The 25,114-nt window shown below is 39.2% G+C and overlaps 1 protein-coding gene across 1 annotated transcript in view; it reads right to left on the bottom strand.

The window, feature by feature from the left end:
- RYR3 (ryanodine receptor 3) overlaps positions 1-25,114 on the bottom strand; it is a 3,250,282-nt gene that overhangs the window by 2,078,731 nt on the left and 1,146,437 nt on the right. Inside the window, exon 15 of the mRNA XM_044074157.1 lies at positions 13,257-13,352. Coding sequence (XP_043930092.1) covers positions 13,257-13,352 — 96 coding nt within the window. The remainder of the gene's footprint in view (positions 1-13,256; positions 13,353-25,114) is intronic.

Raw genomic sequence — 25,114 nt, 5'->3', positions numbered from 1 at the left:
GGTAAAGAAGGAAAAACGGAAAGAATACCAGCAATGGTACAAGAAATACCCGAAGGTAAGGAGAAAAAGGGATTTACCAACGATGGTAAAGAAGAAAATACCTTGCGGTAAATAGGATTGAAAAGATTCAAGAAGGGATAGTCGCTAAATGCGATAAGGTAAGGGAAACAATTTAGTAACTTTTGTGAGAGAAAAAGTTGTTTTAGACTAATATGACAACAAAATATTGTACTTGGCTCAAGAGAAGTAGCTTGATACGACTGAATGGCGATGCAGCAAATGAAATCTGAGATGACAGGGAGAGGGGAATTCTGGGTAAGAGTTTTTAGCTCGAGAGTTTGTAGCTGACGCGAGCTTGGAAGATGGCTGGCTTGGTTCCGAGGCCGGAATCGATACCCACATGTAATGAATGAACGAGGATTAACAATATCAGATGGTTACATTTTCCCATCCCATGATTGATTGTCTACATACTGCAGCACGTAGCTTACATGCCAAATAAAGTATGATAAAATAAGTATTTTTTCATTGTAGTACAACTATAGCAGATAGACACAGTGGAGTGTGACTGTGTGTGTGTGTGTGTGGGGGGGGGGCAACAATCAGAATAAGAAGGAAGGGTAGGGAAACAGATCAGTAGCTTACTTCTAGTGGGACAGAATAACAAGATAGCAGAGAAGCTGGGAAATAAATGAGTGTTTAGTCATGTGATAATACAAAACAAGCAGATTTGTATTCCTGAAAGATACTCTTTGAATTCTACTCTTAGGAAGGCAGATGAAAATGCAGCATGGAATGATACCTGGCAATATTTTCTGGAGCAGACGCGAACAAGTATATCATGGGCTCTATCATAGGTGGCAAATCTGTTTTATGTTTTCAGCAGTGTGAAATTTGGAGAAGGAAAAGGTAAATGACTATAACAGAATGGGGAGTGAGTGCTGTTAATTTCACTTTATGTTTATTTACTGTCTGAGTGAACTGAATCAATGCAGACTCTTTTCAGGTATGGCCCAGGTCACAACCAGAATAGTAAATGCAATATATGTGAAAAGCATAAAGAAGTTAACCAACCAGCATTTTTTGATGGAGATAACCATAGAAGCCTCATGCAGTCAGATCACATGAAATGCAAAGAGATAGTAACTGGAGGCCAGAAATGAATCCTTGCTCTGAGGTAGAATTCTAAACCAGTAAGCCACCTGTCCCCCAACTTTGATGATGGAAATATGGAAGAAAGGCACTCCAATAAAAGTCATATCAATAAAAGGATATTTCCTAGTAGGGATGCACTTTTTTAAACAAGATACAATGTCTAAAAAAAAAAACACGTTTCGAGCCACATGTTTCTATGAATTATAACACTTGTTTAAAGAAGACAAAAATAGACTAAAGGACAATTGTTTAGTTATTTAATATGCAAAAACACAATTGAAAGTGCTTGTTCACACCAGAACAATGTATTGGTTGGTTTTAATCATGTGACTCAAGAGGATATTTAAACTAAGAGCTGTTTTTAAAATGTATTAGACATCTGAAGAAGTGGGGTTACCCACGAAAGTGCTTGTGTCGAATAAAGAATTTTATACTGGATTCTACAGACGTCTCCAAGTCCTGGTGTTTTGCTAGTTATTTAATATGCCAACTGATAAATAATGAAGATACATTTATGCAAATTATATGAGAACAATGAAACAAATGCAAAATGTAAAGGATGTCATTAAAATATGCTGCATTAGAATTGTTAGATTAGTACAAAGTAACAAGAAACAAAATTACATAAGGCAATAAACAAATATTACTAACAAACAAATATCACTTATGTGGCCTAACTTTCGACCAACATGTATCCATTGTCATAAGAAAATCCTTTTGTATTGCACAGTTTATAAACAAAGGGATTGTGTCTAGATTTAGGAATGCCATTGTCCTACTTTACTCAGCCCTTGTTATGGTAATCATTGAGAATAACCTCTTTGGCATGCATCTGTCCAGACACATGCAACAATTGTACTGCCCACAGACCTTACTAATAGGATACAAGGCCTAAACAATATGTCTGACATAGGCCTACCAAAAGCCTTGTCACTATACCCAGTATTCTATATACTAGTAAGGTATTCTCCAGCCTATTATTGATGGATTTACTGCACATCAGCATGTCAAATGGCATCAGAAATACTTGGTCTAGATATCTAAACTTCTTCCACAACATCAACAAAACAGTTTGGATGGACAGGCATGCCTCACCGAGGAAACTGTTGCTCTAGAGCAGGCTCCCCATCCACATAAAACACTTTACCACAACTACACATTTAAGGTCTTCATGATATTCTACCAACTTTGAATTTCTCTCTGATGGTAATTGTTATATAGAATCTAGCTTTTTATATTATATTATATTTTATATACTTAATATGTACCATGGCTGTTTAAACCCTCAGTATTACTCTTGGATTCTACCATGCTCATTTATAAGTTGTATTCTGTTTCTCCTGTGTATATACACTTCTATGTTAATATTGTATGATGTTTTGTTTTTGTATTTGTTTATCTGTGGAGCTTTTTCCCTCGAGTCTCCACTGAAAAAGGGCTCTGCTATCCAGTTAGACTAACCTGGTTAACAAATGTCAAATAAATAAATAAACACAATAAAACAAAGTTCATCCTTTTCCATATTCAAGTGCAACTTGGATCTATGGAAGAATAACAAAAAAACTATCTAGGACTGCCCCTTATAATGCACAGAGGCAGCTCCTAAAAGCTTTATTTCACACATGGGTCCCCTCAAATTATCTATGTTATAACCCCAGTTATTCTTACTACAAGTAATATATGACACCTGTATAACATAGAAAAAAAAAGAACAGTAACTACAAAGTAATGCTATTAATTAACTATTGTTGCATATAGCTGAATAGTAAAGGAGTCTAAGAAGAGCACATTTTAAGTACTGCAGTAACCAAAGTGCAAAGAAAGTTCAAGTATTAAGAAGTGCTCATTTCCCTTTTTGAGCTTAATCCTACATTCTTTGATATTTGCTCCAGCATGGCTGCCTGAAGGAATGATTGCCCATGTTGGTGCCCTTGATAAGTTTTACAGTGATGAATGAAAGTTACTCAAAGACTATGGAATCACCAATAAAGACTGAAGCATGAATGTCAATTTCATTATTGTTTTTTTATGTGTTGTATTGATCCTGGGTGTGGAGGGGATAATAACCACTGCACAAGATATACGCTTATGATGTCAGCCTTCACTCAGATTTGCACAGTATGAAGAAGCTGCATGCAGCTTACAGGCCCACTGTGCATAAAGTTCAACACTCTTGTATCAATTAACATACTAATATTTGCACTGAAGTTACATTATACTGTATGTCAAACGAAACTGGGGTCATCAGTTTATCTCACTGAATGCTGGTGATAAAGCTGCAAGTCACTCAGTGCAGGGCAAACTTTACAGATCAGCTTCCACACTGCTGCAAGAAATCAGTGGCTGAACTACTTTGTTACATGTGCTAATAACATTGACATGGTTCTTCATAAAATGTGGTTGTCTCCTGCATTTAGCATAACTCTTTACATTCAATGCTTTCTAATACATTCATACGCTGTTAGTGCATTACAGTAACTAAGGAACATCTACAGTAATTAGGGAACATTTACTTTCTTAAGCAGGTTCATTTGTAATTTGATGAGATGCCTAACTAGATGCAATGGAGATTGCATAGAAAGTAAATATACAGAATATCATTTTGCATTTGCCTTTTTTGTACTTGCACTTTATTTGTACCAAGAAACATACTCAGAGTGGTTTAATTTTACATGACGTTTACATACAGTTCACAATCATTATATAAAAGCATTGCAATCACTGCTCCCTTCGTTCATTTTAAAATACTTTATCATGCCTCATTGTCACACTACCACTCCGAGAGCACCACATTGCTAACAGCACTCACTTCTTTTTTATAAATAGTGTATGTTACTTCTATTTTGCTACAAACTGCAATGCATAAGATCAGAGCTACAACTGTTACACCCCATTAGGCAGCTCACAATAGGGCATGTTAGCACCCAATGGTACTATAGTACTAACAATGTGCATTTTTTGTTCAATTTGTTAACCCCAGTAGAGTAATGATCACAAATGCAAATGACCAGTTTCAGTTTTAGCCCAGGTAGGACATGAGAGATGGACATATGAGCAAAAAACTAACAAGACTGCAAAGATGTTACATGTCAGTTATATACAATTAATAACATCAAAAAAGGATTGAAGAAGTATACATAATATTATTATACAACCTGTACAATAAGGTGAAAACAAGGTGAGTAATATGACATTCAAAGTATAAGAGGATTAAAAATGTATAGATTCATCAGCATGTTAGAATTGTGAATGGTAGATAAGCTGACATGGTATTAGAATTGCAAAGGAGACTTGAATATAGTTTACTAAAGACAGTGAGAGAAAGTAAGGAGAAACTAGATGATGTAGTCAGAAATGGGCAAAGGCATTTGGTGAGTTTCTGGAGAGGGACCATTGCTGTTTACCAAGTATTACAAATGTAATAGTTACTGTGTTTACTGTGACTTATAAAATTAGGTGTAAAACCTGGAACCTAAAGATTATTACCACTATAAAAATAGTTTCTGCTGAAGAGTTTACCATTTGCACTTATTTCATAACCCCTATGGTTCCAGAGATATGAACATTTGTTTGAAATGAGAGGACATAATTTTATTCTGCCAAAAGGCTTAGGCTCCAGCCATTGGAAGTTACAATGGAAACTTCCTGAGCTCCAGTAGAGTAAATGAATTAAAGAGGTGATCTGCAGGAAGGACCACCCAGGAAGTTTATGAGCCAGCTCTGAAAGCCTCAGAAACACCTTTTCATCATGAAAATGGGTATTTGTGGGTCAATTCTCCCTTTCTCTCAATAATTCCTTTAACTCACTAAAAGTGGTGCCTGCATAGAGAGTTCTAGAGGAACATTCCCTTTCATTGTGATCAATGTCCTATGTGTGCGTTACCTGAGGAGACTCCACGTGCCTCCTTTTGCACTTACACTTTCTGTGCTCATCGGGTGGGAATGGAGATGAAATGTCAAATGTGTCCTTGGTCCCATGAGGAAAGGAAGAATCAAGGCTATGAAAACTGGATTGTCCTAATGATAAGTGCTGATGGCTACCAATGTATTAGGTTTGGATGGAACTGAGGTATCAAGAAAAGTCCCCTACTCATTTAGATTGATGGACCAAGATATTTTCAAATGCTTTAAAAGCAGACATCATAGCCAATGGCACATAGGGAAGTGCTTTCTGATCTGTTTCAAAAATAAAAAGTAATAGGCACAGAAGAATGCATCCCAATGCCAATGATCCAGCAGGATCTGAAGCCAAGACAGGTGCTAAGGTGTTGATGGCTGAAGCAACAGAGGACAAGGACAGACCTTAACATGTCAGAGTTGAACCTGAACCCAGGTGGCCTGCATTGACTCCTTGGCTTGGAAGGCTTTAGAGTCAAATGAATCACTGGAACTGCTGACATCAAAAACCCCTATTCTATAGATGTAGGCAGAGAAATGATGGGCGGAAAACTTTATTCCAGAACCAATGGGTCTGAGATTGGAATTAGGGAAAGAATGAAACTAAGAAGAGTAGATGGGCCAGCCCAGTCAGCCCTTGGAGTAGAGGGAGAAGGGGGGTGACTCCCATATCTGATGACCCTTATCATCCTTTCCCAGTCTGTCTCAAATAAGCTCCTGAAAGATCTGATGGACTTGATGGATGATGTAGGAAAGAAGCCTGGAACTCACACATCTAGAAAGTTCCCTTTCTGAAGAATTTGAGCCTGGAGAAAAAGTCTTTTAGGTGAATGATCAGAAATGATAATGGTCCTGTACTTACTGGAAGAAGGAACTTGAGGATGGTGCTGAGATCTCAAAAAGTCAAAGCCAAAGAGAAAGAAAGCACGGTAATTAGCAATCTTAGGAGCCATGACAGCCAAAGTTGGAGAATCCATGGGTCTTGTTCTCTTTTTTGTTTCATTTTCTCGACTGCTGTCTCTGCCATTATCTCTGTCTCCAACCTTTTCTTTATCTCTAGACTTATCTTTGGTTTTCAATTGTCCTTCTTCTTTTTCTGTTTACTTGGAAACCTGCTCCTCCACATATTTGGGCTACTTAAGTAATTTTATTTTATTTATTGATTTATTTAAGTTTGATGACCGGGGAAGTCCACTGGGCCAAGAAGAGACTGTTTTCGGTGGAGGCCCAGGGAGAAAAGCTCCACAATAATTGCAAGTTCATTTCCATTTCACATGTTACAAAAGGACATAGTTCATACAGCTAATTAAACATTTACAAATAAGCTCCATGATATTTGCAACTGGCTTATCACAATGTTACAAAAATGAAAAGACATAATTCAATACAGAAATTTCAACATTTACATAAAGTGAATATTTTTGGGTACTTCCGCTGTGGTGCAGCGGTAGCATTGTTGCCTCACAGCAAGAGGTTCTCCCGTTCGATTCTTGGCCAGAGTGTGGGGAGTGCCTTCTGTGTGGAGTCTGCATGTCCTCCCCGCTGTTGGGTCAGCGTTCGAAACACATTCGTAAATGGGCGTGCCTTCGTTGAAGGTTGAACGTCGAGCTGGCACCTTGACATTCGTGAAAATCTACTGCCAATCAATAGCGGACCATAGTTCCGCTGTGGCGACCCCTAACCGGGAAAAGCCGAAAGACAACAACAACAACAACATAAAGTGAATATTTTTGTTATAAACTCAATTGTAGGTTTAACATTTCAAAATATATAGCTACTAGCCATTAGTAGGTTAGGAAATATTATACGTGGAGAGGGTAGTAGTATAATTAAGATTGGAGAGTATAGTACAATAGATATTAGAGAGAAAATTTAATTTTTTGGTAGGGGAGGGATTGTTTTGGGTGGGATGAAGTAATAGTAGAGGTAGTTGGATGAGTCAGTGCAAGGTGAAATGAGGGGGGGAGGATTTAAGTTGGAGTGTGGCAAGGGCATTCCAATTTGGAAGAAAGTTGAGAGAGTAGCTGAGATTTTAAATTTGTATGGTTAGGTAGGTTGCGTAGGTGTGTGGAGAAAGAGTTCCACTGTTTGCTAAGGAGTGGGACAGCAGTAGATGGCCAGGAGGTCATGCAGGTTTGTGGACCTGAAGGAGATTTTGTTTTCTGGATCTGAGTGAGTGGTTGGGAATGTAAGGTTTTAAGGAAGTAGCGAGAGCTGGGCAGTTGGCAGGTTTAAAGATGAGCTTGTGGGCAATGGTGAGTTGTAGATAACTGAGGTAGTTGGGTAGTTCAAGCCAGTTGAGGGTGATGAGGGAGTGGTAGTGGTGGGATGAGTTTTTGGAATTGGTTGCAAATTTGGAGATCTTGTGGTAGCAGGATTCAAGTTTGGACCGAAGGCCAAGATGGAGATTGGTGAAAAGAGGGGCACGATACATAAGGAGGGGAGTAGGAAGGTGGCTGCAAGAGTCTGACAACTGAACTATGTTCATCTTATTGATCACTGCTGCAATAGCCTCAGCTATATGAGTAGTTTAGCCTAGCTTATTAAATTTGGAAGGAAGAAGGAAAAGGGTACAGGTGACTTAGAGAACAGTCCTTGCAAAGCCTGATCTAAACCAAAAGAAGGAATCAAGCCTGCAATGCTTCGTAACCTTATATACAAAGGGCCAAGTTGCTTCTTCTAGAATACTTCTAGAATCTAACCCTTTCCAAAAAAACATAGGTGAAGCCAAGATCGTGGGCCTTGACCCTGCATGGAATAGTTTTGTTTTGGTGAGTATAACAAAAGGTAACAGCATTAGACAACCATTTGGAAATAGCCTGTTTTGACAAAGATTGTCCCTTCTAATCTTCACAAGAAATTAGAAATTGATCCAAAGATCTGAAAAAGATTTATTTCTGTCTAGATAGTACCTGAGCTGTCTGTGGGCATCCAAGGTATGGAGCATCTTTTCTCTCCCATTTTTAGGTTCTGGAAAGAAAACAGTGAGATGGATAATTTGGCTTAAAGTAAACTTGGATACCACTTTAGGCATAAAAAAAGATTAGTTATCAAAGAAATCCTGTCTCTGTGGAAAATGAGATAGGATTGACTGCTCTTAAGAACTTGCAACTCAGATACCCTTCTTGCAGAGGTCAGAGCAATCAGTAAAACTGTTTTCCATGTTAAAAACCTCAAGTCAGCCTGGTTAGGTGGTTGAAATGGAACAAGTGTTAGCTTCTCTAATAACACAAAATTAAAATCCCAAGGAGGGGTCACCAGTTTTCTTGGAGGTTTCTTATGCAAAATCTCTTTCAAAAACATTTTGACATAAGAATGCATTGAAAATGAAGTATCCATTAGCAGACATGCTGAAATGGCCGATAAATGAACCTTGATGGAGGAGTAAGAAAGGCAATACAATGGTAATTCACACAAATATTGTAAAACCAGAGAACAACTAGCCCAGAAGGTGTGCTGGTTATGTTGTTGGCACCCACTAGAAAACCTTTTTAGTTTGCTAATATATGATTTTATAGTATCATGCTTTCTTGCCTCCATTAATACCCACTGTACATCCTCAGTAAACAGGTTCTTAAAGGTAATCAAGACCCTATCATCCTGGCAGTCAGCTGAAGTTAATTGGGTTCAGGGTGTATCAAACACACCTGGTCTTTTGTGTGAGTGGTTCTATGCTGTGATGAAGGTCATGGTAATCCCCCCTGGGCATTTCCAAAAGAAGAGGGAACCACTGTTGCCTGGGCTAGAAGGAAGGGAGTCATCACAATAATCTTGTGGATTCCTTCCAAATCTTCAGAAGTACTCTGGATATCACTGGAAAGGGAACAAAATATACAGGAACATTCCTGTCAGAGAAAAGGAAAATGCATCTGTCTTCCCAGCCTTCTTTTACGGAGTCAGGGAGCAGAATTTTGTTAGCTGATTGTTTAGAGAGGATGAAAAGAGGTATACTTGAGGAACTTCCCACAGATGGATCAAATATTGGAAGAGCCTCTAATCTAATTTCTATTTCTGATGGTCTGCTTTTCTCCTGCTCAGCTTATCTGGTGTATAATTTTGCTATGACAGGATGTAGGATGCCTGTAGAGTTAGATTGTGCTGTGAAGCTATATCCAAGCTAATATGGCAAGTCTAAAAGGGGATAAGACCTGGTTTCTACATGACAGTGGTATTGTCTAGAGCAACCTGAAGAGGTCCAGGGGACCAAAGAAGATTCAGAGGGTTGAGTGCCTTGATCAGAGCAAGCATCACTTTTAAACTAATGTGCTTGTGTCTGTCCTTGGTGTCCCAAAGAGTATTCATTTTTATCTCGTAAACTGCTCCCCAAGTTAAGTTAGAGGCATCTGTGGTGACTGACTGCTTTGAAGTGGGGGGAGGGGGACCTAGATTTAGGGAAATCTGCTGTCTCTATGAAATTTTTTTTCAAACAAACTGCAGAACTGGGATTTGAAAAGAGAATGAGTGTTGGTGCTGGGACCAAAGAGACTTCAGATACCATTGTATCTTTCTCATGTAGAGTCTTGACAGAGGTATCATGAGAATCATAGATGTCATGAGACAAAAAATCGTAAAGTATTCCCCCACAGTGACCAAAGTCTGAGTAGAAAACCCTAGAAAAAAATCTAGACATAGATTTATTTTTTTCCTGTTAATGAAAAGCTCTTTGAAATGAGGTGTCTAGCAGACACCCCAGGAGCACAATCCTAAGTGAACAGTCAAAAACACTTTTACATATTCTTTTGAATTCCAGCTTATGTAAGAGATTTCTCACCGAAATGAAAGATTCCTGACACTTTATAAAGGACTCTGCAAAGATAAGCAAGTCATCAAAATATGGAAAGATGTGGATACTCTGTAGCCTGCAATGAGCTATAACTGATGCAAGACACTTTGTGAACACTCTTGGTGCAGTGGACAGTTGAAAGGGTAAGACAGAGAGCTGATAATGTGATTCAGATACACAATACCTTAAGAAACACCTGTAGTCTGAATGAATAGGGACATGATGGCAAACATTATTTAAATTTAGTGTTACCAAGAAACTTAAATGAGGAGGAATGGTAATAAGTTGTGAAATGATAGTATATTGTACTGGGGCACTATTACAAACTTTTTTACGAAAGAAAGATCCAAAACTGAAAACTGATCTCCAAGCATTTTCTTTCTTTACCATCCCTCCCAGACATCCTTGAATAAAATTTTTCCAAATCTGGGAAGGAGGACCTGGCTCTATCAGCCCCTAAGACAACATCTGCTGCAGGACAGGTGGAGATAGATTAGTCTGGTCTTGTGGATGAGGAACTGCCGCCTTGGAAGGAGGAATTTCCTCCCACTACCACCTGCAACCGTAAAACATGATCTTCAGATCCTGTTTGTCTGAAACTCTCTGTTGCCAAAAAGAAAAGTTGAGTTTCAGACCTTCTGGAAGGGAAAAGGTACTGCTAGGGTGGGAGTGGGGGAACAGAGTCCCTTAAATAGTCATACTGACTTGTTGGACTGTTCTTGTTTTTTGGGGGGGTTATTTCATTCTTTTTTGAACATCCTTGCCATTGCTTCTTAAACAGCTGTTTACCAGAATTCTGCTGAGACTGTTTAATTTTAATTTTTGTCATAACTGGAAAAGGGGATACAGAACCCCTTGGAAAATATATGGAAAAAGAGAGCTAAAAAACCTTAAGAGACTGCCTGTATCAGCTTATCCCTCTCATTACATTTTTTTGATAATGTCTGCAGCAGAGGGATCAGAAACTAAATCTCTGTCCAAAGGAAATTTTAAAATCTCATTTTTTGCATCATCTGTGAGGTCCTGAGAACAGAGCCAGGTAAACCTCCTCAAAACAGTACCAGTGGCCATAACCTTGGAAGAAGTATCAACACAGTCATACACATTCTATAAACAATGAGTTGTGACCTGTGTAATGGAAGAAACTAAACCATTTAAAGCAAATGTTTCCTCACAAGAGGAAACAATTATTCAGGATAAACTTCAACATATGAGCCTGACAATTCAAAATTATGAAAATCAAAGTTGCAAAAGTATACACTTTTCCTGATACTTATCAATTATTTTACCATCCTTGTCAGAAAGAGTATTATTGGAATTTTCTAAATGTTTAGCAACAGTAGGATTAACTAAACTTATAGGTGCTGGATCAGGTTTGGGATGACTATAACAACTTAAAAGACTGAAGAACTTTATACAATCCATCTGCTTTCTATGGGCAGCAGGCTGACTATCAGGTAAAGTGCAGGCAGTGACAAATACACCCTCCAATACTGACAGCACAGGAGGACTGGGGGAAGGTTCTGGACATTCCACTTGAAACAGCTCATAGTGTTTTCTGAGGGACTGAAAGACCTCAGTGTTTTCCCAGGGAAAACACTGGCACATTCTGAAAATAGTCTATGAAAAACAGAAACACTCGCATGGAGAATCAGACACCATGCTCTCTACTGAATCTGAAATAGAACTCTGAGGAAGAAACTATGCATCTAACCCTTCGTCTTCCTGTCCAGATTTAGAATCTTGAATCTCTTCAGAAAAGAGGAATCCCTTTTTCTTTTACTAGCAATCACCTTATAAGAAGGCTCAATAACCTGAATTAGATCCCAAGCCAGACCTAATGAACTACTCCTGTCTAGGGACATTTGAGCATGAGTATGTTTAGTTTTACATTTCGTTTTTCAAGAAAAGTGGGCGAACAGGGTTATTAATGGTAGTAGCTGCTTCTGCAGTGATGGGCACAACATTCTGACTAAACAGGGAAGATGTCAGTCTTTCATCTCCTAGGATCGACAAGAGTGGATCTCTTGTCCACAAGGGGATACCAACAGCCACAGAGGACATGGCTAACCTACGGTCCAACTAGCTTTGGCCACAGCAGACTTGCCCACCTGCGACTGAGGCAGATTGCTACCCTGCTGTGGTGGCAAAGGTTGTTTGCTTAACTTTTTCTTTTTGTGGCTCAAAGGAGGCTGACCACAGGATCAGTAGTTTTTTCCATTGTAAAGCCAAAAATGGTGCCTTTTTCCTGGGGGGGAAAAGCCGCAGAAGCCAGTACAAATTTAAAAGTGTAAAAAGTCACTTATTCCCAATAAAAACACAGTAAAAAGTACTTTAACATACTTTGCCAGCCCCGATTATACTGTTTTTAACAACTTTTAAATTGACAGGAAAAAAGTGCGCTCCCATTTAAAAGTACATGTATGTCTCAAGACAGTCTGTTAAAACACAAACTCTTAGAAGAAAAATAACTTTCTTAACCAGAAAAGTACAATTAATTAATGCATTTTTAAATGTAGAAGGTTTTTCTCCACTGGGAACTTATCTGCCCAGCAATGAACAGCACAAGCCAACCCTCAATTCTAAAATGCCAACCCTCAATCCTAAAAATCCGACAGAGTAGCACAGGAAAGTTCTGAAGGGCTTGGCACTCAATCCTGTCTTTTTAAACAGCTCAGCTCATGCTGCCTAACAGTTTGAGAGTGTGGAGGGTGCCCTGAAACTTTGGAAGGTGGTTGGCTGTTAAATCCTTGACAGGATATAATCCATATAGCTAAGGCTGCTGTGGCACTGATCAATATGATAAACATTTTAAGGTAGTTTTAGTGGAAAAAGAAAAACCTAGAGAAAATTGAGAAGTACAATCCTAGAAAAGAAGGAAATAAAATATTTTGTAACAATAAACATTCACTTATCTGTAAAAAGCTGCACAAAAGAAGAGCTGTAGAATTGCATTTGTCCAGTTAGAGCAGCAAAGAAGAGCTTGGGTGTAGTCAACCTATGGCATTATGGAAAAGGGAGAGCTCAAGCTATGGAGAAGCCCTGAAAGTGTTGCCAGCTCAGATCTGCCTTGAGGCATATAACCAACAGTCAAGACAATCAGAAATGACAAGGCAGGATCTACTGGTTAATAACAAATATGTACAAAGATTCCATTCTACTATCAGACAGGTATCATCATATTCTCAACATTAATTTTCTGCCTAGTTCGTCATGTATAGAAAATGTGTGTCTGAACACCCATACATTTATTCTGTACATGCTTTATAGAAATCTTCAAATAAACTCAATGAAAATCAAAAAGGCTACTGCTCTTTTGTGCTATGTTGTTTCAATTTCTAGACTCTGGATTTTTTTTATATCACACACTGGTACATTGATGCAAAAATTTAATGAGTGTCAAAATAATAATTATTATTACCTGAGGAAGATTCTAGTCTGTCCAATTTACTAATTAACCAGTTGAGATTATTGGAAAACTGAGTACAGTTGCTTCGATTGCCACGGATAAGGGCAGCTATTAGAGTAGAAAACAGAAAAAATGTCAAAATTATTTCATGAGGTCACATGATGTATAGCAAACAGTCTCTAATAGCAATATGCCTTTAGGAATTCAGTATTACACGCTCTTCGCATTTCAGCAGTGACATTAACTTTGTACTACTTCAACTTTCAGAACAAACTGCTAGGACACGCACTAACATTTTACAACTTCATAATTTAAAGGGTATATCTATAAACAGTAAACCATTAACATTAAAAATGAGCATTTCAGCTGAATTATTTTATTACCTGACAATGTATGTGTTCAGAATGTTACAATATTAATAATAATATACAAGTGGTAACTGAAAAAAACTCCAATTAAAATGAATTACTAATTTAGCTGACAGTCTAAAATTATTCTTATGGATTCATAGGTAAATATTAGGCTAGCTGTCCTTTTGGGCCAGTTTAAGCCTAGTCAGTTTCCAGTATTGTACTCAAATTAACCTATCCCATTTGGTTAGAGATTAGCCTTAGCCATCCCATGATTGATAATTATATATTACCCCTAATTAGAATAACTAACTTCATACCAGAGATAATTTGGGGAGACCCATGCATGGGATAAAGCACTTAGGAGCTCCCTATGCCCATTAGAAGTACAGGGGTATCCCGGGGTAAGTTTTCTGTTTCCCATTCATAGATCAAAGCTAGGCTTGAATATGGACAGGGATGAACTTTGTTTTATGTGGATTGGGAGTCTGTTTCAAAGCAGCAGTGTTTTCTGGGAGATATACCTGTCCTTTCAGATCATTCTGTTGGTATTGCAGAAGAGGTTTAGATCCCTATACCAATTACTTTCTGATGCCATTTGACTTGTTGATGTGCAGCAAATCCAATACTATTGGGAGGAGGATGCCTTGTATGCCAGACACAGGTTACCTGTTAGCAAGCTGTAGGATACAGAGTACAGTGACAGGGCTTTGAGCCAGTACATGGAGGGCATATTGTTTAGGTCTTATATCCTTTTAGTAAGATATCTTTGTGGGTGTGACAATAGTTGCATGCATCTGGACAGATATATGCCAAGGAGAGCATTATATTCAATGGCTGGCTAATGAGGGCTGAATAAAGGGGAACAATGACATCCCTAGATCTAGATATAATCCCTTTGTTTATAAACTATACAATAAGGAAGGACTTTCTTACAACAGTGGACACATGTTGGTCAAAAGTTGGGCCACTGTCTCCATAAGTTCCCAAATCCTAAACAACTGGGCCAACTCTTAGGAATGTACTGTTAATGTGGTACTTCCCAGGGATACATGACTCATCAAAGATTACAATAATGTATTTTTTGGCATTTAGTTTCAGTCCATGATTTTGGCACCAATTATTTATTTGGGACAAACCCTACTGCAGGATGGCTATGTCAGTTGAGGGTTCAGTGACTGCTCCTAACTTGCAGTCATCTGCAGACTTAGTCAGTCAGACCCCTTTGGTACTGGCTTTTACTTCAGAAAAGTAGATGACAAAAACAAGACGTTCCAGCACAGAACCCTGGGGGACTCCACTGGTGACTGGTGTCTTTGTGATGGTAACTTCCTCTATTTTGATTTCCTGCATCCAGTCTGTGAGCTAGGTGGCAATCCAATGAATGACACAGGGGTTTATGCCCAGTTTGTTCAGCGTTTCTACTATGCTTGTGAGTAGAATTATGTCAAATGATTTGGCCAGGTCAAGTTATGTGGTGTGTACCATTCTACCTTCACCCATTGCTTTGGTGACCTTTACAAAAAATATCCACCAGGATAAGTAAGCATGACCTGCCCTTGATGAATCCAAACTGAGATGGGTCCAGTGTTTGTAGGTTCCCTATGTCCTGATTCATTAGTTCCATGATATGGCTTTGCATATGAGGCTCAGACTTATGGGTCTGTAACAGCCTGGGCCTGTGGAAGGTCCTCCCTTATGCAGGGGAAAGACTGTAGCTGTTCTCCATTCGCTTGGTACAAAACCTGTACAGAGGCTGAGACTGAACAATGTTGTTAGGGGATGTGAATAAATTGTGCTTCATGCTGTTTCATATTTATCCAGGGATATTGTCAGGACCCATAAATACAGTATTTTTAGCTTTTGGTAGCACTTTTAGGACTTGGTCTTATATGCTAGCTGGAGGTGAGACACTTTCAGGAATATCTTAAGGGTCAGATGGAGGGGAGAGACATGTAAAGTTAGAGCTAAATTTATTGGCCAGTAGGTTCACTATATCTTCAACCTCAAAGTAGGTAACATCATTCATAATCAGCTCAGGACATTGTTGCATTCTGCTTTTGAGATTACGAACATAACTAAAAAATGTCTTGTGATTGCTTTTGACTTGGTTAGCAATTCTTGCCTCAGACTTGGCTTTGGTGGATTTTATTAAGCTCCTGAATTGTTTGTTTATTTCAGTAACCAGGGCTCTAACATTCTGGGGATTACTCTTCTTACTTTTGGTAAAAATTATTTTCCTTTTATTGTAAAGCTTGTAGATATTATGGTTCCACCATGTGAATTTGTTTCTGGGGTTTGCACTGCAATTGGTCCTATAGGGTACAGTTGCATCAGTGTAGCTGTTTACATGCTTGTATGGTCTGGTGGTGTATGTGTCTCTGCATTTAGTCGAGTTAACTGGGTTTGTGGGGATTTGAAGCTTGCCAATGTATCACTTAGGAGTAGGTAGTTTGTTTTAAGGAAATTTCTAAAGGTACCTTGTGTGGAAGGGATTTCTGGCTTTAATTTTATTTTGAAGGAGACTGCTATATGGTCAGACATAACAAGTGATGAAGATATGCATGGGATGGTGCAAGATGCTCCCATATCAGTAAGGGCAAGATCCAATATGTTATTCCCCCAAGTGGGTACTCTGACCAATTGTTCCAGGGCATTTGTATTGACAAAGTCCAGGAATCTCTGTGCTTGTGCACTAGTGATGGTGTAGATTTCTCATTCTATAGTTGGACAGTTTAGATCACCTAGGAAAATGGCATTGGGCTTAATAGTGAGTGATTCTATTTCCTGTAGATAGACATTGAGGCTTTCTTGTGTCACAGAGGGAGTTCTACAGATAGCTAATATATAGTACAGTATAGGAACTTTATGATGGTTATTTGGACATGAAGAAACTCTAGGGCATCATGCTACCAGCCTTGATGTAAGTTTATTCTGGATGTAGATTGAGACTCCGCTACCTTTTATCCCTCTGCTGCACAGTAGCTTGTCTAAATGTGTGAAAGGCTTTATAGTCCTGTACAGCTGGAGTGCTCTCCAGTATTTTAAACCATATCTTAGTCACTACACAGATTTCAATGTCCTCCAAGGTGAGAAGGGCTTGTTTAGGCTCCTAGCATTGATTAATAACATCTTCATATTTTACTTTGCTTGTTTTGTTATGTTGGTAGATTTACCAGGTTGGCATTGCCTAAAAAAGGCCCTATGGGGGTAGACAACGTGTTTGCCAATAATCAAAACCCAAGAGGGAAGGGATGCAAGCCATTTCTGGAATTGCAGAGTGGAATGTCAATTATATCCTCCCAGGCTGACCCATGTTGGACCCCTTTGAATGACACTAAAAACTAAGCCATTTTTTTGCTCACATTGCGGCATCATCCTTGGAGAAGGTACAATGTTGTTCAATGCTAGGTTCATACATGCTATTGACATGTCTCTCTTCATATAGTCTGGGGAGGTACGCATCAAGACACTGATACTGGCATAAACTATTGACAACGTCATACTGGTACTTGTTGTTCAAGGACCAGTGCACATGTGATCTGATGGATCCTGGCACCAGACAAGCACTCTTTCCTTAATCAGCCTGGTAAGAGACACATCTGTATGTCTTGCAATGGAGTAATCTATGATGAGAATGTTTGGTTGGGTTGAAGCCTGCCTTACAAGCTCAGCATTTGTGACTTTGGAACTCCTTGTGCTATATGAGGAGCTAGGCTTAACTTGCTAAGTGGTTTTGTGCCTGTGTTGTGCTTTAGTGGTCTTTGACATTTAGGCAAGTTAATCTTTCGACCTCAGCATATGATGGATTATGTGTATAGGGATGGCCTTGGAGAGGTACGATGTGTGAGATTTTTGCTTCCAAGGATATTATATTATATATGTACATCAGTCACACACTTCATTATGCTGCTTGAGTAATAGATGATTGTTAGAATGCATAACTGTCAGGATACCCATCTCAATCAGGCTGATTACAGAAGTTCTGGGGAAGTGCTGGTCCATGATTATGACAGGAATGATGTTGTGGTCAGGGGTAACTATACCTATTTAATGTTTTAGGATAATCAAAAGAACACAGCAAACCTCACAGTCCCATATGTATAATGAGTAAAATGCGAGGAATCACCAAGTCATCGCAAACAGAATAAAATGCTTGTTGAACCATTCAGTATACATAAATTCAGCATCTTGGAGAAAATGAAAAACAATTTACTAGTAGTAGTTAAGCACTTTCATCCTTCTTGTGATTTGAACTTCATCAGAACTAAATCAACAGCAGATCTACCACATTTAAATAAATCCTAATTTCAATTAATTAATTAACCAATTATTAAAATAAGGGACACCTTACCTTAAAATAAGAATTAAAATTACATATAAAATTTTAACAATACAGAAAGAATTTTTAATCAATAAAATTCTTAAAAACAATAATGTTTATAATTTTGATGCTCTTATTTTAAGAGCACTACTTATAGAGATGGCATCATTCAACCCTGGAAATACACTAGCATTCAATCTAATCTGCTACATCAACTCCCTGTACTCAAGTCTCAACTCCCACGGCCCTCCTCTCTGGTTAGCTAACACTTTTTCTAATATAAAAACATTTTAACTTATGCTAAAAAAGTGCATTATTGATGTTTTGCTTGCCAATATTGTAATAATGTTCATAAGTTCTCTTCTTGAGTGAACGCTCAGTCCTACCTACGTAATAGGCATGGCAGAAGTCACAGAAAGCTACCACCCCCTTACTGTTGCAGTCATAGTGCTCATTAGTTGTAAATGCATAATTTCTCAACTTAAGAGATAAATTAATACCTTGGTAAATGTATTTACAGTATGAACAAGCCCCACATTTTTCATACCTCTGCTAAGCTTGTTGGATAATGGTCTCTGCAAACCAAATTCTAGTCATTCTTTTAAGTTAAATTATCATGTATGTGTAAAAACTAGTTTATCACCAAATAGTTTATTGCAAGCATCCTCATAACTGATGAACTTCTAGCTCTCCATTAAATGTTTTTAATCTGATTACTGACGATACTATATTTGATAGCTATACTCAATTTGCAGTTGTCAGAAGCTGCAGCTTTAGTGGCTCTAGGTCCATTGGTTATGAGTCAGTGTCTAACAGGCATCCAAATATCCTACCATTTCTTTTTTGTATTACCTCAATTTTAAGCTGTTCTAACAAGTGGTATGGGTACCCCTTCTCCAGGGACATGGTCACCAAATTTTATATTTCTATAAGAAACTGCTCATCATCAGTTTTTAACCTGGATATTTTGACCATTTATCCATTGACCAAGACCCTTCACTGAAACATAGGACTGTTACTATTAAAATGTAAAAAATTGTTGGAGAAGATAGACTTCCTAAAGAGTTTTGAGCAAAATGCATGTCTCAATCTATGTTACCAATGGTTATGTCCAAATAACTAATACTCTCCAATGAATGTTTGGATGTGAACTGTAAAAATTCAGTTATTGAACCTAAAATTCTTCAAGATGTTCCTTTGGACCTTTCCACAATATAAATATGTCATCCAAAAAATGAAAGAAAGCAACTATATGCTCCATATGCCTAGGTCTAAAAAACATATTTTGCTCCTAATGGCATAGTACAGTGCTGGTATACAGGCAAACACAGTGTATTTCACAGGTTTTCTAAATTTATAGTATCTCCTGTTGGCACTCTTCTAAATAAGAATTTTTTTTTTATACATTTTCATTGCAAGTGTACAATACTGAATTATACTGTTTATGTTGGGGGGGTTGGAGTCTGCTCCTATACCCCTTATATGGGGGCTCTGCCACATGCCCCTTAGATATATATATATGCACACACGCACACACACACACACACACACAAACACACACACACACACACACACACACACACACACACACACACACACACACACACACACACATACACACACACTAAATCCGCAGTCTCACAAATGCAACCATGTATTATGCTATAACTGACAGTAGCTCTTATATCCACTGCAAATAGGTTCATAGGTTGGTACTGGGCTATCTGCCTGAAGGCATATATTAGCCCAGCCACGTTGTGCGGTATTCACCGCCCCTTTAGTAGTTCCCTAGACCCTTGTACCAGCAGCTGGTACCGTTGGCCCCTATCTAGTAGTGCTGTTGGTGTTATCCCCGGTGTGAACTTTCTCTTACCCATCCACTCATCAAGGTTCCTCTTGAAGAGTGATAGTGAGGGGCTCTGTCTTATGTAGATCGGGACCCTGTTCCATAGTAAGGGAAGTCTCTGCGAAGGGAATCTATCCCTCTAGCATGTTCTATTCATTGTTGTGTTGAGGTTTATATCCCTAGAGCGTGTAGCTCGAGTAGATTTGGTTTTGTTAAGATGGAGCATGTTAAACAATTCTGGGTTGGACATGGCTCTGTACGTTAGACAGAGATCGCCTCTGAGAAGGCGGTATGCAACAGAGAGCAGTCTTAGCTTTTTCAATCGTGCTGTATAGAGCAACTGTTTGAGGCCAGTAATCCTCTTGGTTAGGTACCTCTGTGGTCTCTCCAGCTGCTGGAGATGTCTAGCCAGGTACATTCCAATTGGTGCATTGTACTCAATAATTGGTCTGATGTGGGAAGAGTAGAGGGGCACCATTACATCCTTAGATCTTGATGCGAACCCTTTCGTGATCAGATGGGTCACATAGAAGGATTTTCTAACCACTTTGGCAACATGGTTATCAAAGGAAAGCTGACTATCTACTTGGGTCCCTATATCCCTTATTTCTTCTTCAGATTTCAGGGGATTACCTCCTATGTTGTAGTTTGCGGGTACTCTGTTTTTTCCAAAGGGGATTACTACGCATTTTTTTGAATTTAGCTTGAGACCATGGTTTTGACACCATGCATCAGTCTCATTTAGGCCCTTCTGGAGGATCTCCATGTTGGCCGGAGACTCTATTATAGCACCCAGTTTGCAGTCGTCTGCAAACTTAGCCAGCCACAGCCCTTCCGTGCTTGCCTGTACTTCTGAGAAGTATATGCCAAACAGGAAGGGCCCCAGGACAGAGCCCTGAGGCACACCGCTCATTACTGGTCTGGATTTGGTCATAGATTCTGCTGGGATCTGTCTGAGAGCCAGTTTGCGATCCATCTTGTGATGTAAAGGTTTATGCCCAGGCTGGTGAGCTTATCAATAATACCTGAATAGGGAATGGTGTCAAATGCTTTAGCAAGGTCAAGGTAAGCTGTGTGTACCTCTTTTCCCTTATCTATAGCTAGTGTAACTGTCTCAAAGAAATCCACCAGGTTCAGGAGGCATGATCTGCCCTAGACGAAGCTGAACTGTGTGGGGTCCAGCGACTGGAGGTTCCCAATCTCTCCATTTATGAACTCCATAATGATTCGCTCCATAGCCTTACAGATCAGACCGGTCAGGCTTATTGGTCGGTAGTTCCCAGGGCCAGTTGTGGCCCCACCCTTGTGTAATGGGACCACCATTACTGTGTGCCATTCTATGGGCACATATCCTGTGGAGAGACTGAGACTGAACAGGGTATTAAGATGCAGGGTTAATTCTTTTGGAGCTTGTGTATGACACAGCCTGGGATACCATCTGGTCCCATGAAGGCAGTGTTTTTAGCTTTAGATAGAGCCTTGTTAACCAACATATCAGTAATAATTGGACTTATACAATCCCCTGGAATGGTAATAGGCCCTGTAGGTGGTGAGGCGGGGGGGGGGGGAGAAATTTGCACTGAACCTGTTAGCCAAGATGTTGGCAATGTCAAAAGGGTCAGTGTATTTTGTTCCATTTTGTACTAGCTCAGCACAGACCTGAGCATTGCCATTTAGGTTTTTGAAGTAGCCATAGAAGGCCTTATGGTTATCCTTGGCATCCTTGGCAAGTTTCTTTTCAAAATTAGCTTTAGTTGACTTGATGAGGGCCCTCAATTTCTTACTAATGCTGATCAGGGATGATTTTTCTACTTGAGATTTGGCCTTTTTTTGTATAAGTCTCCTTTTATTGCAAAGTTTGTTTATGGCTGGGGTCCACCAGACTGGTTTCTTCTTGCTTGAGGAAGGAGTCTTGGTTTTATTTAGGATAGCACAGTCCATGCAATCCTGAAGATGCATATAGAGTGCCTTGGTGTAGGATTCCGCATCCTGGATATCATTATCCTTCTGCAAGGGAATAGTGAAGCTTTCCACTTCGGATGCAAGTAGTTTGAAGTTTGCATTGGAAAGGTTTTTGACTATGGTTTCTTTGACTGGGGGAGGTTGAGGGGTGAGGATGTCCAGGGTTATCAGTTTGTGGTCGGATCTGACCAAGGAGGGAGTGATAATGGGTGTGGTACAATGGGCACCCATATTTGTGATGATTAAATCCAATATGTTGTCCCCTCTAGTGGGGGATCATACTAGTTGTTCAAGGGCATTTGAATTTATAAATTCTATGAATCGCTGAGCATAGGAGTTGGAACATTGGTAGTTCATCCAGTCTATACCAGGGTAGTTGAAATCACCCAAGATTACGGTGTTGGGTAGGACCTTTATATTTTCCAATGTCTCAAGGAATGCAGAGTGAGCATCTTGGGACATGGTGGGTGATCTATAACCGGCTACTACTTGAAATGTGGTTTTGCCTGCTGATAGTTGAGCATGGATGATCTCTGGGGCATCATGCTGCACTACTAACCTGGAGATATGGGTATCCTTGATGAATATGGATACACCTCCGCCCTTTGTACTGCGATCCGGTAACTAAGGCCGGAAGGTATGATATGAATTGTAACCTGGCAGTGCTGGGGTGCTCTCTTGTGCCTTGAACCAGGTTTCCATCACTGCACAAACATCAATTTTCTCCATGCTGAGGAGAGCCTCGAGTGTGTGCATTTTGAGGTTGAGACTTCTGGCGTTGAGTAGCATTACCCTTAGTTTTTGGTTACCTGTGCTGGTTATAAATTAAACAAATGACAAAAAGCACTGTAACCATATAAATACATATGTATGTATGTATCAGTATATAGTTTAATATCAAGTAGTCATATTACCACACATACATCAAATGTATGATCAAATGGATATAAAGTATATATGATCTGTCACACATCTCACAGCAAAAAGCATCTGATCACAAAATGGAAACCTAACAGTTTTTTTCTTTAATCACTCCGACCCCTAACTTAACAAAATACTAATGCAATACATAGTGCTAATAAGATAATATGGACTGCAAAAGAAAACAAAATACTGTTCTTTTGCAACTGCAAACATACTCTGACTCTCCCACCATAAAAAATAAAACTGGCATGATTAGTAACATAAGTTTCATCACTTCGCACCTCCCAACAAGAGGGTTTTGCTCTCACAGCCCCTAACTTAAATATATTTACTCCATGATTACACAACCGTTACTAAAGTAAAACACCTGCTGTTTTGCTGCAGTTGACAGTATGCAAGTTAACTATAATATAATACAATCAATGCTGCCCTTTACAAACCGTGTTGCAAAATCTGCATTCAACAAAAGCAGTTCTTGACAAAAAGAACTGCACCCATAAATGGCAGAAACACACACACACACACACACACACACACACACACACACACACACACACACACACACACACACACACACACAGTGTACAGTATATTTCTCTGGCAGTTTCACACAGAAGATAAGATTAAAGCTGTAGTCATAGGTTTTATTCTCTCAGTCTCCATTTGTGTATGGTGTGACTCTAAGAAAGTCACTTAGCCAGGCAGCAGTACTGAAGCACTACTGAAAAGAGGCATTTGCCTTACTGGGTTCACATGCACAGTGCATTTGGCTAACCTCAGTTTATTCCACTTTTTTCTCTTTAAGGGGGTCAGGAGTGTGTATGAATCTTACTGTTTACAGGAGGATGCCCACAGACTCCTGATGTCCCCTGGATGAGTTTTGGTCACTTTTTTAACCTCTTCCATACAGTGTTTTGCTATCATTTCAGTTAGTGTGCCTTTCAAGAAAAGTTAAGTTCTTTCCTGCTGGCAGGCATTTTCATGGGTGATGCTGCATCCAATCAGCATGTATATTTTGAATAACAAATAATTTTCATTCTAGAATGAAGAATAATGTTGTGGCATAGCTCATCATGTTTTGGGATATAATGATGATGTCTACTGTCCACACAAAACTGCGACTCCCTAAATATGGAAATTACCTTAGTTACTTTTCCAAAATGTATTTCTATTTTATGTATTTTTCCCTATGTTTCAAAATGTGTGCACCATATTCACTTAAAATGGAAAAGGGAATAAAGGAAAAATTCTGGAATAACGGTAATCACAGGCACACAATTCTGACTGCAGATAATGACTGCACTGCCCATTTAGACTGCCCAAATCCCCAATTACTAGATAAGTTGCAGCTTTTACTAACCAACAGCTTATTTCCCCTATCCCTACTAACTATGTTCATGGATTGTAGGTAGTTACTACCCTACTGGCCTAAGAGCCTTTTTAAGCCTAGCCAAGCTTACCCAAAATTTACCAAAATATTGCTGACGTGTCAATACCCCCAAGGAATTTTACAGTTATGATAAAGGCCTGTATTCACTGAGCTTTCATAGGCTGTCCTTATCCATTAGGGACATAGATGCCAAACCTGGGGTCAATTTATGATTTCATTGGTTCAAGTTATGCTTAAATAGGGCTAGGGATGAGTTTTGTTTCACTTGGATGGGAAGCCTGTTCTGGAGAAGGGATAATCTTTGAGACACATACTTATCCCTCCAACATGTACTGTTTATATCACTGATGATGTCTAGGCCCTCAGAACGGGTATTTTCTGCTGCTATTTGTTTTATAGAGGTGCAATAAATACATCATAGAGGGATCAGAGAATGCCTTGTAGGCTAGAAATAGATCAGCATGCAGCAGTCTGTAGGAGACTAAATACAGGGATATGACTTTGAGGTTGTCCACACAGACTTGTTGTTTACTTCCTGTATTATTTTTCTGAGGAACCTATGTGGTTTCTCATGTGGTTGCAAGTCCCCGGTCAGGTACATGTAAAAGGGTGTGCTGCACTTGATGACTGGTCTGATGAGAGCAGAGTAAAGCAGAACAATGACCTCCTTTGACCTGGATGCAAAGTCCTTACTTATAAGCTCTGCAGTATAGAATGATTTTATCACTACAGTAGACACATGGTGGTCAAAGGTCAGGTTATTGTCAACATGTAGTTCCAGATCTCTGACCCTGGCTCCACCTTTATAAGAGTATTACTAATGTGATAATTTACAGGGGAGCCCAAAAGGTACTATTATGCATTTTCTGAATTTAGTTTTAGTCCATGGCTCTGGCACCAGTTGAATGTCTGTGTCAGGCCCTCTTGAAGGGTATCTGTGTCTTTAAGTGACTCAATTACCATGTCTAGTTTGCAGTTGTCTGAAAACTTGGTCAATCAGAGGCTTGTGACATTTTCCTTGACTTCAGAGAAGTCAATGCCAAAAAGGAGAGCCCCAAGCACCAAAGTCAGTGG

The sequence above is a fragment of the Protopterus annectens genome, chromosome 6.part0, assembly GCF_019279795.1.
Source record: "Protopterus annectens isolate FY-2018-M chromosome 6.part0, PAN1.0, whole genome shotgun sequence".
Lineage (NCBI taxonomy): Eukaryota > Metazoa > Chordata > Ceratodontiformes > Protopteridae > Protopterus > Protopterus annectens.
This window is presented reverse-complemented; position numbering and strand designations above follow the sequence as displayed.